At 53.2% G+C, this 13,725-nt stretch overlaps 3 protein-coding genes across 3 annotated transcripts; all 3 read left to right on the top strand.

Annotated features, from left to right (window-relative positions):
* Nucleotides 1-1,297: 1,297 nt before the first annotated feature.
* On the top strand, nt 1,298-3,569 carry LOC112882475 (L-type lectin-domain containing receptor kinase IV.1-like). Its single transcript, XM_025947544.1, has one exon. It carries the CDS (start codon nt 1,343-1,345, stop codon nt 3,452-3,454), a length of 2,112 nt encoding a protein of 703 aa, XP_025803329.1. The 5' UTR covers nt 1,298-1,342; the 3' UTR covers nt 3,455-3,569.
* Nucleotides 3,570-4,895: 1,326 nt separating this feature from the next.
* LOC112882476 (L-type lectin-domain containing receptor kinase IV.1-like) lies at nt 4,896-7,211 on the top strand. The gene has a single exon (XM_025947546.1). It carries the CDS (start codon nt 5,041-5,043, stop codon nt 7,054-7,056), a length of 2,016 nt encoding a protein of 671 aa, XP_025803331.1. The 5' UTR covers nt 4,896-5,040; the 3' UTR covers nt 7,057-7,211.
* A 541-nt stretch (nt 7,212-7,752) lies between these two features.
* LOC112882894 (beta-hexosaminidase 2) lies at nt 7,753-10,068 on the top strand. The gene is made up of 2 exons (XM_025948087.1): nt 7,753-8,664; nt 8,767-10,068. Exons 1-2 carry the CDS (start codon nt 7,860-7,862, stop codon nt 9,705-9,707), a joined length of 1,746 nt encoding a protein of 581 aa, XP_025803872.1. The 5' UTR covers nt 7,753-7,859; the 3' UTR covers nt 9,708-10,068.
* Nucleotides 10,069-13,725: the final 3,657 nt, after the last annotated feature.

Below are 13,725 nucleotides of genomic sequence, written 5' to 3'. Positions count from 1 at the left end.
CGTGGAAAATCAGGTTAAACTGTCTTGCTCAAAGGGAACCACTCAAGAAAATCCAGGACGAGCCATGTGATTGAATTCGCAACCTTAGGGTTTCTTTTTGGTAGGCACTAGAATCTGCACCACTGAGCTATGTGTTTGTCGCTGAGTTTGATACTAAAATCAATCTATTTAAAATAAAGAAAAATCTGGTTTACACCCTTAAACTATGGCAAAAGTCCGATTTGCAATCTTAAACTACAAAATCGAGGCCATCCAACTGTTGAAACCGAGCAAATTTGGCCCTTAGGATGATTTCAAATGTGGTTTTACTTTTTTAAAAAAATAAAAAATTCTAATTAGATCTAAAAAATCAAAACTAATTCATTGTAAATCAGAAAATATAAAACTAGTATCAAAATTTTTCTAAAGATGTAACCTATCTATTATTACTCTATTTGAAGCTTACTTATTCAAAAATAATAGGTATAACTACAAACAACCAAATACTATATAAAAAAATGGATCCGAATAACTGACAAGTATAGTGCCAATAGATAGGTTACATTTTCAAAAAAATGATACTCATTTCGTATTTTTTGGATTTGAAATGAATTTATGATTTTTTACTTAAATTTGAATATTTTAATTTTCACAAAATAGAAAACCACCTTCGAAACCACTCTGAGGGCTAAATTTGTCCAGTTTCGACAGTTGGATGGCTTCTACTGTCCGGTTTTGTAGTTTAAGGTTGAAAATCGGACTTGTGCAACAGTTCGAAGGTGTAAACCAGACTTTTCCTTTTATAACTAGCACAGTGCACGTGCGTTACAACTGGTAATATAAATTTTATCCGGACCTATATGAGACCGGCAACTTTGTGCTCTTTCACTTCTTGTGTAAGCCGTGTTGTGATCACGTGAGGTATTGATTTTTCAATTCCAATTAGGATTCCGATAGATTTGTCCAGATTCTGATAAATGGATAAAAAATTATTGCTTGCTTTAGAAATAGTAGAGATAAGCAAGGTGTTATACCAATCTAACCTTGAATTGAGGGATACGCCGGTTCGATTTTCGGCCAGGTCCCAACGAGACGATAACTATGATGAAAAAACATTAACAAAAAGTGCCTGGTTAAGATGGACTGATCAAATATTCTAACCTAAGAATAAAACGTTCATGAAGAGTCCCTGGGTTCAGACTTCAAAGTTCAGACAGAAAAACGACCGGCTAAATGACCCCGTCCATGCATTTCAGTCCCGAGTCCGCCGCAGTCTTCAACTTGGTAGGTGATGTTCTTCACGCGCCACGAGGATCCCTGAATTTTCCTCCCAGCAGGCACTTGGGAAAACTTGTCCTGACGGATGCGTATCACTCCCGCACAAAAACAGAAGCATGCTGTCAACAATTCAGAATTTCGACTCGCCGTCGGAGCCATGCTGCTCCCGACTTTCCACCTGGCCGCTCTGCTCCTCCTCTTCGTGTCCGCTGGCCGCTGCGCAGACGCCGCTGCCGGTGGCGATGGCGGCCGGTTCGTCTACAACGGCTTCAGGGCCGCAAACCTCACCCTCGACGGCGCGGCCACCGTGACGCCGAACGGCCTCCTGATGTTGACCAACGGCACCATCCAGATGAAGGGCCAGGCGTTCCACCCGTCCCCGCTGCCGTTCCGGGACCCGAAAGCCCCGAACGCCACCGCCGCGCGGTCCTTCTCGACCACCTTCGTGTTCGCCATCTTCGGGCAGTACACCGACCTGAGTAGCCACGGCCTAGCGTTCTTCGTCGCCGCGGACAGGGCGGTGCTGTCCACCGCGCTGCCGGGCCAGTTCCTGGGCCTGCTCAACAACACCAACGACGGCAACCGGAGCGCCCACGTCTTCGCCGTGGAGTTCGACACGCTCTTCAACGCCGACTTCCACGACCTGAACAGCAACCACGTCGGCGTCGACGTCGACAGCCTGGAGTCGCGCGTCGCCGCGGACGCCGGGTACTACGACGACGCCACCGGGCTGTTCCGGAACCTGAGCCTGATCAGCCGGAAGGCGATGCAAGTCTGGGTGGACTACGACGGCGCGGCCACGCAGGTCACGGTGACCATGGCGCCTATAGGCTTGGCCAGGCCCAAGAAGCCGCTGCTGCAGACCACCGTCGACCTCTCCGACGTGGTGCAAGACGCGGCGTACGTCGGGTTCACGTCGGCGACGGGCGTCCTCTTCTCGCGCCACTTCGTGCTCGGCTGGAGCTTCGGGCTCGACGGGCCGGCCCCGGCGCTGAACATCTCGGTGCTGCCTGCCTTGCCGCCCGCGGGGCCCAAGCCGCGGTCGAAGGTCTTAGTGATCGTGCTGCCCATAGCGTCTGCCACGCTGGTGTTCGCCGTCGGCATCGCGATTTACGCCTTGGTGCGGCGGCGGATCAAGTACGCCGAGCTGCGCGAGGACTGGGAGATCGCGTTCGGGCCGCACAGGTTCTCGTACAAGGACCTGTTCCATGCCACCAAAGGGTTCAGCGACAAGCAGCTGCTCGGCGCAGGAGGGTTCGGAAGCGTCTACAAGGGCGTTCTCCGCAAGTCCAACACGGAGACGGAGGTCGCGGTGAAGAAGGTGTCTCACGAGTCCAAGCAGGGTATGAAGGAGTTCATCACCGAGGTTGCGAGTATGGGACGGCTGCGGCACCGCAACCTCGTGCAGTTAATCGGCTACTGCCGGCGCAAAGGTGAACTTCTCTTGGTCTACGATTACATGCCAAACGGTAGCCTTGATAAATACCTGTATGATCGAAGCAAGGGTGGATTGGATTGGCCTCAGAGGTTTCGTATCATCAGAGGAGTGGCCTCTGGACTACTATACCTCCATGAGGATTGGGAGCAAGTTGTGATCCATCGAGATGTTAAGGCAAGCAATGTGCTCCTCGACGCCGAAATGAATGGACGCCTAGGAGATTTCGGCCTTGCAAGGCTGTATGATCATGGAGCCGATGCGCATACTACACATGTGGTGGGCACCATGGGGTACCTAGCCCCTGAATTGGGCCACACCGGCAAGGCAACTCCGGCGACCGATGTCTTTGCTTTCGGGGCATTCCTTCTGGAGGTCACCTGTGGACGAAGACCGATTGAGCAAGACGAGCACGGCAATCGCACCGTGCTCGTGGATTGGGTAACTGGACGTTGGCGCAGGGGATTGATCATCGACGCGGCGGACACGATGACCCCAGATGGTTTTAATCCTGATGAGGTCTCTCTGGTACTGAAACTTGGGCTGCTCTGCTCGCATCCATTGCCCAATGCAAGGCCGACCATCCGGCAGGTCATGCAGTACCTCGACGGCGACATGGTCCTTCCGGACCTGTCACTGGAGCATTTTGGCTTCACTGTAATGGAGCAGATGTATAGCAGGGAGTTCGACAAGAATATGACGATGCCATGTGTGTCGTCCACGAGCATGGGTACCGTTTCTGATATCTCTGGAGGAAGGTGATAGAATCTTGCAGTTAGGGAGTGTAACCATTTATCTGTTTCCTCTGTAATAAGAAATGTAGGTTCTCGTGTCATAGTACTGAGTACTGAATTCTTCTTATATTTAACACGGTTCAGTCAGACAGCTCTGTACCTTAGAACAGAAAAGAAGCTACTACTAAATGTCCAAAATCGAGTCCACGGTGGAGTAGCAAGATTATTGGCATGCGCCTGAAATTTTCTAGTCAAGAGAAAGACTAGAAAGCAGTGGATTAGTCATTAGGTTCTTGATGGATCTAACTCAGTAATTTGACTGAAATGCTGACCTGGGCAATGTCACGCCTCCTTTTTCTAGGACATTTGCCGAATTGCCCTTGAATTTGTGCATCTAGCCTTTATTTTGAAATGCATTTATAAAAGTTGGACATGACAATAATGGCCCTGCCTGATCTAAAATAGGTGTTCATGTTCTTTCTTTCTTTCTTTTCAGAAACATTCGTTCCAAAAAAAAAGAACCTAAACATAGATTGTTAATCGGATTTGCAAACGAATCTGTTTTATAATCTATAATCGTGTAATGGTGATGGTTTGTGTTTTCAAAATGAAGTAAAGCCGGCAGATGATGACAAGAATGATCAATCATGCATTGTAGGATGATGGCGAATCGAGAATGGCCGTATCACAGAAGCTGTTCATGAACTGACAAACGCTCACCGAACCAGTTAAACGCGCATGCTTAGACCGCAGAAAAGAAACGCGATCCGTGCCAAGATCGATCGCGACTCCAGAATTGACCCGCGAGAGAGAATGGATGGACCCTTCTACGGTTGCTGTGGTAAGTCGAAATGCTTCGCTGTGACGAGACACAAGAGCCACAGGTCCGTCTGTCCATGGAGTCCTAATAAACGTCATCCGGAGAGTAGTAGGTGTTTGAGTGTAACCAGTAGGATCGTACAAGTTCATGTTTTCAAAAAGAGAAAAAAAGAAAAGAAAAGAACGCAGTCCATCGATCAAATGCTTCTCACTGGAAGTCTGGAACGGTCGGTTTGTTTGACAGAGCAGAGCAGAGCATTGCTCGGTCAGCAGCGTATAAGAGTCAGCTGAACACACACGACTGAATTGATCCAGATGATAATCCACTGTCCACTAGCACATCACGGATATCGTTTTCTTGGCGGTGACGGGCAGCAACGCCAATGGCTTCATTGAAACCAGCCGCCGCCTTTCTTGCCACGCGCAACGGTTGCACGCCCGGCAGGGCACGGCGACTACCAGGCTAGATTCTCGCGGAATAGCTCGGTCAGCAGCCATCTTTGAAATTCTTGGCAGAATTGTCGCGTCAGACAGGTCACAGGTTTTTCGTTGGCATCAATTCCACGCGTGGAAGTTGCAGTACCTGTCGAGTTTTTCGTTTTATCTTTCAAGTTTTTCATTCCTCAAGACTCAAGTAGGTTTGCCCGAACACAAGTCCAACGCCCAACTAACGCTGGATCTCGGCACGTCAGAAACACTGTAGGTTTGCCGATGCAAAGAATCTCAGTACTGAGTTGTGGTTAAGCAAAGCTGTTCTGAGGGTGTCAAGGCGAAGTGACCCAGTAAGACAACAAAATGCTTGCCAAGATTGCATCCTTCGTCGTTCTCCTCCTGATCCATGTGGCCTCGTCGTCCGCCGACGGCGGCCAGTTCGTTTACCAAGGCTTCGCCGCGGCGAACCTCACGCTGGACGGGCTCGCCGCCGTGACGCCCGGCGGCCTCCTCGCGCTCACCAACGCCACGTTCCAGACGAAAGCGCACGCCTTCCACCCGTTGCCCATCCACTTCCTCAACGCGTCCTCCTCGGCGGCGCCGGGGGCGCGGTCCTTCTCGACGTGCTTCGTCTTCGCCATCGTGTCCGCCTACGACAGGCTCAGCGACCACGGCCTCGCCTTCGTGGTCACCCCGACCACCAACTTCTCCGCGGCGAAGGCCGGGCAGTACCTGGGCCTCCTCGGCGCGATCAACGGCACGGCGACCGACCGCGTCCTGGCGGTCGAGCTCGACACCCTCATGAACCCCGAGCTTCGCGACATGAATAGCAACCACGTCGGCGTCGACGTCAACCGTATGATCTCAGAGCAGGCCCAACCGGCCGGCTACTACGACGACGCGGGCGGCGGCGCCTGGAGAGGCTTGCAGCTAAACAGCCGGAAGCCGATGCAAGTATGGGTCGACTACGACGGCCAGGCCGGGCAGCTCAACGTGACGCTAGCTCCAGTGCGGGTGCCAAAGCCCAAGAAGCCTCTGCTCTCCGTGCCCGTTGATCTTTCCACGTTCATGGCGGATACGATGTACGTCGGCTTCTCGTCGGCGACCGGAGTCATCGTCACGCGCCACTACGTGCTCGGGTGGAGCTTCAGCTTGGACGGGCCAGCTCCACCTCTCGACTTCTCCAAGCTTCCCGCCCTGCCACGCCTGGGTCCGAAGCCACGGTCCAAGGTCTTGGATGTCCTGCTGCCACTCGCCACCGCGCTGCTCGTGGCCGCAGTGCTAGCAGCCTTCTTCTTCATGGTATGGAGGCGGCGCCGATACGCCGAGGTGCGGGAAGATTGGGAGGATGCGTTTGGCCCACACCGGTTCTCGTACAAGGACTTGTTTCATGCCACCAGTGGATTCAAGGAAAGAAACTTGCTCGGCATTGGAGGATTCGGCAGAGTATACAAAGGAGTACTTCCAGCATCCAGTTTGGAGATTGCAGTGAAGAGAGTGTCGCATGATTCAAGGCAGGGAGTAAGGGAGTTTGTTGCCGAGGTTGTGAGCATTGGCCGCCTTCGGCACCGGAACCTCGTGCAGTTGCTAGGCTACTGCAGACGCCAAGGTGAACTTCTTCTGGTGTACGACTTCATGGAAAATGGTAGTCTTGACAAGTACTTGCACGATCCACAGATGCCCACTCTTTCTTGGCACGAGAGGTACAAGATAATCAAGGGTGTCGCAGCAAGCCTACTGTACCTACACGAGGATTGGGAGCAGGTTGTCATCCATCGAGACATCAAAGCAAGCAATGTGCTGCTGGACCATGAGATGAATGGCCGGGTCGGTGACTTCGGCCTTGCCAGGCTCTACGACCATGGCACCGATCCTCGGACCACTCATGTGGTCGGGACCATGGGGTACCTCGCACCGGAGCTCGTGCGGACAGGGAAGGCGACACCCTTAACCGATGTGTTCTCTTTCGGCATGTTCCTCCTGGAGGTCGCCTGTGGGCGGAGGCCGATCGACCGCGACGACCACAACAGCCGAGTCGTGCTGGTGGATCGGGTGATCGAGCATCACCGCAACGGATCGATCCTTGACGCGGTGGATCCGCGGCTCGTGGGGAAGTTCGAGACGAAGGAAGCAGCCCTGGTGCTGAAGCTGGGCTTGATGTGCGCACACCCGTTGCCCAATTTGAGACCCACCATGCGAAGAGTAGTGCAGTACCTGGACTCCGACCAACCGGTTCCTGATCCGTCGCCGAGCTATATGAGCTACAGCATGATGTCGATGATGCAGAACGACGGGTTTGATTCGTACGTCATGTCATCAAAACCATCCATGACTAGCATTGGTGTATCCTCTGTGAGTGTTCTCTCAGAGGGAAGGTGATCTGTCATTTCTGTAGCTCCTCGTGGTCGATCTCACTTTCTGAAACTGACTAGTAGTTCTGAATTGAAACAGGGAGTATCCTGGGGAAAAAACAATTCCATCTTCCAATTTCTGTGTTTCCCCTTCTCTATGTTTTTGGATCTATGCCTTCAAAATTAAACAGACCTAGTAATCAATCTCACTTTGTCCAAATGGATGACAAAGCACTCCGTTCCAGTACTTTCCTAGCAAATACACTAGCAGGAGCCAACTGCTATCATGTCCAGTTCCCAGCCCATCAAAACAAAATTCAGCAGGCCTTCCACTGTCCGCTTCCTCTTAAACTAAGCTACTCCCGCCGTTGCAGCTATGCCACAGCGCCTCCTCTAGAGACTAGAGCCTAGCCTAGAGCAGAGTGAGTACGCGACGAACACGTCAAATCAACGCGATCTCTCTCTGCTTCGCCCAGTACAAACAAATGGAGCCCCAACGCGAATTGTTTAGGCCGGAAGATTCCGCCGTGCAAGTTAACCGGCGAGGCGTAGACGCCAAAGCCAGCATCGGATATGAAACGCAACCGGAGGCGAAGATTTCGATTAAAAGAGGTCCATGGACAGAAGCGGAACAAGAAGGAGACGAACGCTAGCGCCAAGGACACCTGATGGAGCCACTTGGAGGCAGCAGCTAAACAGCCTAACAACACGCAGTTCGCACGATTATCTCCTTAGATAATACCCACACTTATATATATAGCAACGATCCTTGACGTCGAGGAGGGGACCAATCGGAAGCTGCAGGGAGCAGCAGCTCGATCCAAAGCTCCAATGGCGACGCTTCTCCTTCGGCTGCTGCTCTTGCTCGCGATGCTCCTGACGCGCGCGGCCGCGGACGCGTCGTTCCCGATCAATGTCTGGCCCAAGCCGGTGTCCATGTCGTGGGCGGAGCCGTACACGGCCGTGCCGGTGTCGCCGTCGTTCCACATCGTCGCGCCGTCCGGGAACCCGTACCTCGCCTCGGCCGCGGAGCGCTACGCCAAGCTGATGGTCACGGAGCGGTACCGGCCCGTCGTCGGGCCGGCGGTCACCATCAACATCAACGCCGGGACGGCGCTGGCGAAGCTGACCGTGGCCGTGTCCGACCTCGCCGCCCCGCTGCAGCACGGCGTGGACGAGTCCTACACGCTGGAGATCCTCCCCGGAGGCGGCGCGGCCACGGTGACCGCGGTCACCGCGTGGGGCGCCATGCGCGGGCTCGAGACGTTCTCGCAGCTGGCGTGGCGGGCCGGCCACGGCCGTGGCCGGGACCTGCTTCTGGTGGCCTCCGGCGTGCGTGTTGAGGACCGCCCCCTGTACCCTCACCGTGGGCTGATGCTCGACACCGGGAGGACCTACTTCCCCGTGTCCGACATCCTGCGGACCATCGACGTCATGGCGGCCAACAAGATGAACGTGTTCCACTGGCACATCACGGACTCGCAGTCGTTCCCCATCGAGCTTCCCTCCGAGCCGCAGCTCGCCGAGAAGGGCGCCTACGGCGAGGATATGAGGTACACCGTCAAGGACGTCAAGCGCATCGTCGAGTTCGCCATGAGCCGCGGCGTCCGCGTCGTGCCGGAGATAGACTCGCCGGGTAGGCTACTCGGTCTTTTCCAGCTTCCTGGGCTTTCAATGGCCCAATTGATATTGGTATCTACTTACGGCCTAACTAATTAACCTCTAAATAACATTTTAGGCCACACGGCGTCGTGGGCCGGCGCGTACCCGGAGGCCGTGTCCTGCGCGGGCCAGTTCTGGCTGCCCGGCGGCGACTGGGACGACCGTCTCGCGGCGGAGCCCGGCGCCGGCCAGCTCAACCCGCTGGCGCCCAAGACATACGAGGTCATCACCAACGTCGTCAACGACCTGACCTCCCTCTTCCCGGACGGCTTCTACCACGCCGGCGCCGACGAGGTCACCCCGGGCTGCTGGCACGCGGACCCCACGATCCAGGCCGACCTGGACCGCGGCGCCACGCTGAGCCAGCTCCTGGAGCGCTACGTCAGCGCGGTGCACCCGCTGGTGGTGTCCAGGAACCGCACGGCCGTGTACTGGGAGGACGTGCTGCTGGACGCGGCCGTGAACGTGAGCGCGTCGGCGATCCCGCCGGCGACGACCATCCTGCAGACGTGGAACAACGGGCCCAACAACACGAAGCTCATCGTGCAGGCCGGGTACCGCGCCATCGTCTCGTCCGCGTCCTTCTACTACCTCGACTGCGGCCACGGCGACTTCGTCGGCAACAACAGCATCTACGACGACCCCAACAGCGACTTCGACACCAAAGGCGGGTCCTGGTGCGGGCCCTACAAGACGTGGCAGCGGGTGTACGACTACGACATCGCGTACGGGCTCACCGCCGACGAGGCCCGGCTGGTCATCGGCGGCGAGGTGGCCATGTGGACGGAGCAGGTGGACGCGACGGTGCTGGACGGGCGGGTCTGGCCGAGGGCCTCGGCCATGGCGGAGGCGCTCTGGTCCGGCAACCGCGACGCGGCCGGCAGGAAGAGGTACGCCGAGGCGACCGACCGGCTCACCGACTGGCGCAACCGCATGGTGGGGAGAGGGGTCCGGGCCGAGCCCATCCAGCCGCTCTGGTGCCGGACACGCCCCGGGATGTGCAACGCCGTCCAGTAACGGCCCGGCAAGAAGCTTTGACAATTGCTGGGCAGCTTTTCATCATCATATAAATATCTCATCCTACCTACGTGTCAAATTAATTTTTTATAAAAAAACTAAAGTATGGGGGGCTGATCATACAAATACAATCTGTTCCCTTCTCGTGTCAGTGTTGGACAGATAACACCATTTATTTTGTTTATATTTAAAGTGAAGTGGACGGCATGTTATCTTGTTAAGTGGAGTTTGTGCACCTTGAAAGCCGGCTTTACGTGTGTGTGGGCCCGTTCGGCTATTAGCAGCTCCATTCCCTGTCTGCAGGTCGATGCGATTAAAGAACTCGTGGGCTGATGTAACGTTTGAATTGTTTTCCTGCCTCAAGAACCGATATGCTTGTTTGTTTGTGTCAATTATTCGTTTGGGGAATGTCTCCGGCGATTATCGCCCTTAATTTTGTGGGAAATTATGCATTGTCACTCATTCACTTGATTGGTTGGCTGCTTGTGCTTAGCTTGAGGGATGGAGCTTTGCTTGGTATGAGTGCGACATGAGATGATGCTTTTCACATTTTGATGAGATGGGGACACCGACACCTGGACAGGAGGCATCCAAGGGCTGCCAAACTAACCAAATTTGTTCTATTTTGAAAGGATGACAGGGATTTTGCTACGAGCTCTGTGTACCGGACGTATTGCAGGATATAAGGTCGCGCCGTGGTCCGTTAAGCGCAAATCCAGCCAAGCTTGGTTAAGTCCGAACTTTGCTTTCTGAAGTTGATTTGAAGCCCCCATTAATTCATTAATTCTCTGAAGAGGTCCATTTTCGGCCATCCAACTATTATCTAGTTTGATTTTGACCATCGAACTGCAAAATAAGAAATCTTAGGCCACCTAACTCTTAAAACCGTTTATATTTGATCATCGACCGGTTTTGGTGGTGGTTTTGCTGACTTGGACGTCACATGGTGGTGGGGCCCACCTGTCAGTTCTCATCCCTCCTCTCCTATCCCTCTCCTCTCACCCTGCACCAGCCGCCACCCTCCCTTCGCGCCTCTCCAGCTCGCCCGGCCGCGCTGGCCCGCGGCAGAGCCGCAGCTCGCTTTCCCGATAGTCCACGGCGGAGCTCGAGCTCACTTGGCCTTCTTTGCATACCCACCGGGGCTCAAGGCCGGCACGGTGTGCACCGTGTCGGTGTTTAACCGGCTGCCCACCGAGGGATATATCCAAGGTGGTAAGTTTTGGGTGAGGAGACGCCGAGATCAGGAACTCGAAGGTGCAAGGAACACAAAGCTTAGACAGGTTTGGGCCGCAAGATGCGTAACACCCTACGTCGTGTATGGTGGTTTGTATTGAATTTTGTGTAGAATGACCTAGAGATCGTGTTTTGAGAGGGGTCCCTGTCCTTCCTTATATATCCGGGAGGCCGGGGTTACAAAGATACTAACCAACTCCAGCTAAGGAATCGTACCAGAACATGTCTCGGGTAGATTCCTTCTGCATCGGTTAGCTCTATCTCCTATGTAAACGGGATAAATAAGAGATAAACGAGATAAATAAGAGATAAGACGGACTTAATCTCTTAAACCCCTTTAAACTACGTCATGTACCCAGTCCCGTGGCCCCGGGTCTGACACACCGCCCTAGGAGGAGGACGACATAGGTGCCGCCTCGATGCCCATGGAGACCGCGCCGCGGGCTTGCTCGGCTTCCTGGTGTCCCTCACCGGTGGCGAGAGGTGCTGCAAGAGAGAGGTGCTCCCGATGCGACGAGATCTTGCGGCCGGCCCCCGTGGTCCGGCATGATTTGGCTCGATTCGGCGAGAATGTTGGATCTCAATGCTTCCTTGTCAGGAAACTAGTGGGTAATTCAACGGGTGGTAGAGCATCGGGGAGGAGGAGCAGGAGCGCTAGGCTGGTGCCACCGCCGGAGCTGACGGAGCCAGGGCAGTTGAGAGCTGCCGATGGCGATGACGCGGAGGAGGGTGTGGAGGCGGAGCAGCAGGAGCGAGAAAGAGAGTGAGGAGAGGATAGAAGAAAGAGAGAGGAGGGCTGACAGGTGGGCCCATCGCCATATGGCATCCACGTCACAAAACCATCTAGCAAAATCGTGTAATGGCCAAATATAAATGGTTTTGATAATTGAATGGTTAAATATTTATGATTTTAGAGTTGGATGGTCAAAACTAAACTTAGGCAATAGTTCGATGGTCAGAAATAGATTTTTTCCTTAATTCTTTGAGAAGGATATATGTTCGAGAACTTGAAGAACACAGTAATGAGGTCAATGATTCATCATGGTGAATGAGACGCTTTGATGAGGACATCACCACGCTGGACATGCACGAGTCGGCCTCATCACAAGCTACAAGTCGTCGCCAACTTGGACTGCGAGTTCGGTTCGGATTCAGTCGACCACCCTGCACCAAAACGGCGATATCTCCCTCATACGGCGTCCAAATAAGGTGTTCTTGGATGCGTTGGAAACTTGACGACGAGACGCTTCTTTTGGTTCTGTTCCTAGTTCCAAAAGCCTTGTGAATCATTCTATGTGACCATGACAAGTTGTTGCATCACCAGTTTTGGACCTTAAGCTCAAGTTGTGGGCGCCCCCCCCCTCGCCCCAATCCTAGGACGTCTCTCTTTGCATAAGAACTCAGTAGCCGCCGCCGTCTAGGGTTAGGTTTTGTTTAGTTGTAGTTTTCTATCGAAAAACTGAGATTGGTCATTGTAACTGTGGTGACAAATCCTTTTACTATGATCCAGAGCCCGTATTCTGTTCTCCTTGACTGTGGCGATTAGTCATTTTTGTCAGGGATAGATCCCCTAGGTACCGCAAGGAAGCTACTTGTGAGGAAAAAAAAGTCTGATTCCTACTATGCTTCCACTGTAATCTTATTAGAACTCATACCTTGTAATCCTACTAGGACTCCTACCGTGTAATCCTACTAGGGACCCCGTCCCCGGAATATATAAAGGAGGGCAGGAATACCTAGATAGGCAGAGAACCAACAGAGAGCAGCCATCAGGCACCTCAACACCAAAACGCAGGGCACAATATACAACACTCTAAAACAGGACGTAGGGTATTACGCTACTCTAGCGCCCCAAACCTGTCTAAATTTGTGTCTTGTATCCTTGCGTTCACCTTCAAGTTCCAGATCCGGCTATCCCTCACCAAATAATCACCTATCTTAGGGTATCCCTAGGTAGTCTGGCGGTAAAAACTCCGACAGCTGGCGCCCACCGTAGGGCCGATCGTCGCGATCATTGGGCGAATTTGAAGGATCTCTTCATCAACGTCAATCCACTCAAGGTGGCGGATTGCAACTTCGTACATATGCATCGGCGGATCGATTCATCGAGTTTGAGATCGGATCCTGTCAAACCCAGGGCCACGGGACTGTGTACATAGCGTAGTTTAAAGAGATTTAAGAGATTAAGTCCGTCTTATCTCTTATTTATCTCGTTTATTTATTATTTATCCCATTTAAATAAGAGATAAAACTAATCGATACGGAAGGAATCTATCCGAGATATGTGCTGGTACGATTCCTTGGCTGATATCGGTTAGAATTCTTGTAACCCTGACCTTCCGGATATATAAGGGAGGGCAGGGATCCTTTCAAAACACGATCTCCAGATTATTCTACACCAAAGGCAATACAAACCACCATACAGGATGTAGGGTATCACGCATCTTGTGGCCCGAACCTGTCTAAGTTTTGTGTTCCTTGCACCTTCGAATTCCTGATTTCGGCATCCCCTCACCCAAAACATACCACCTTGGGTATATCCCTCAGTGGGCAGCCGGTTAAACACCGACAGCTGGCGCGCCAAGTAGGGGAGCGCATCGAAGATCCACCAGCGAACTCGATGGCATCTTTCTAGTTCACCAGGTGGTGGATTGCTACCTTCACGCATGTGCATCGACGGATCGATTCATCGAGTTTGAGATCGGATCCTTCAGCGAACGGCTACATCGATCTCGACTACTCGGCTCGACTTCACCTCGCGCTGCAACGTCGATGCACCGCGGCC

This window comes from Panicum hallii, chromosome 2, assembly GCF_002211085.1.
Source record: "Panicum hallii strain FIL2 chromosome 2, PHallii_v3.1, whole genome shotgun sequence".
Classification (NCBI taxonomy): Eukaryota; Viridiplantae; Streptophyta; class Magnoliopsida; order Poales; family Poaceae; genus Panicum; species Panicum hallii.
The sequence above is the reverse complement of the archived record's forward strand: the minus strand, read 5'-3'. Positions and strand labels throughout refer to the sequence as shown.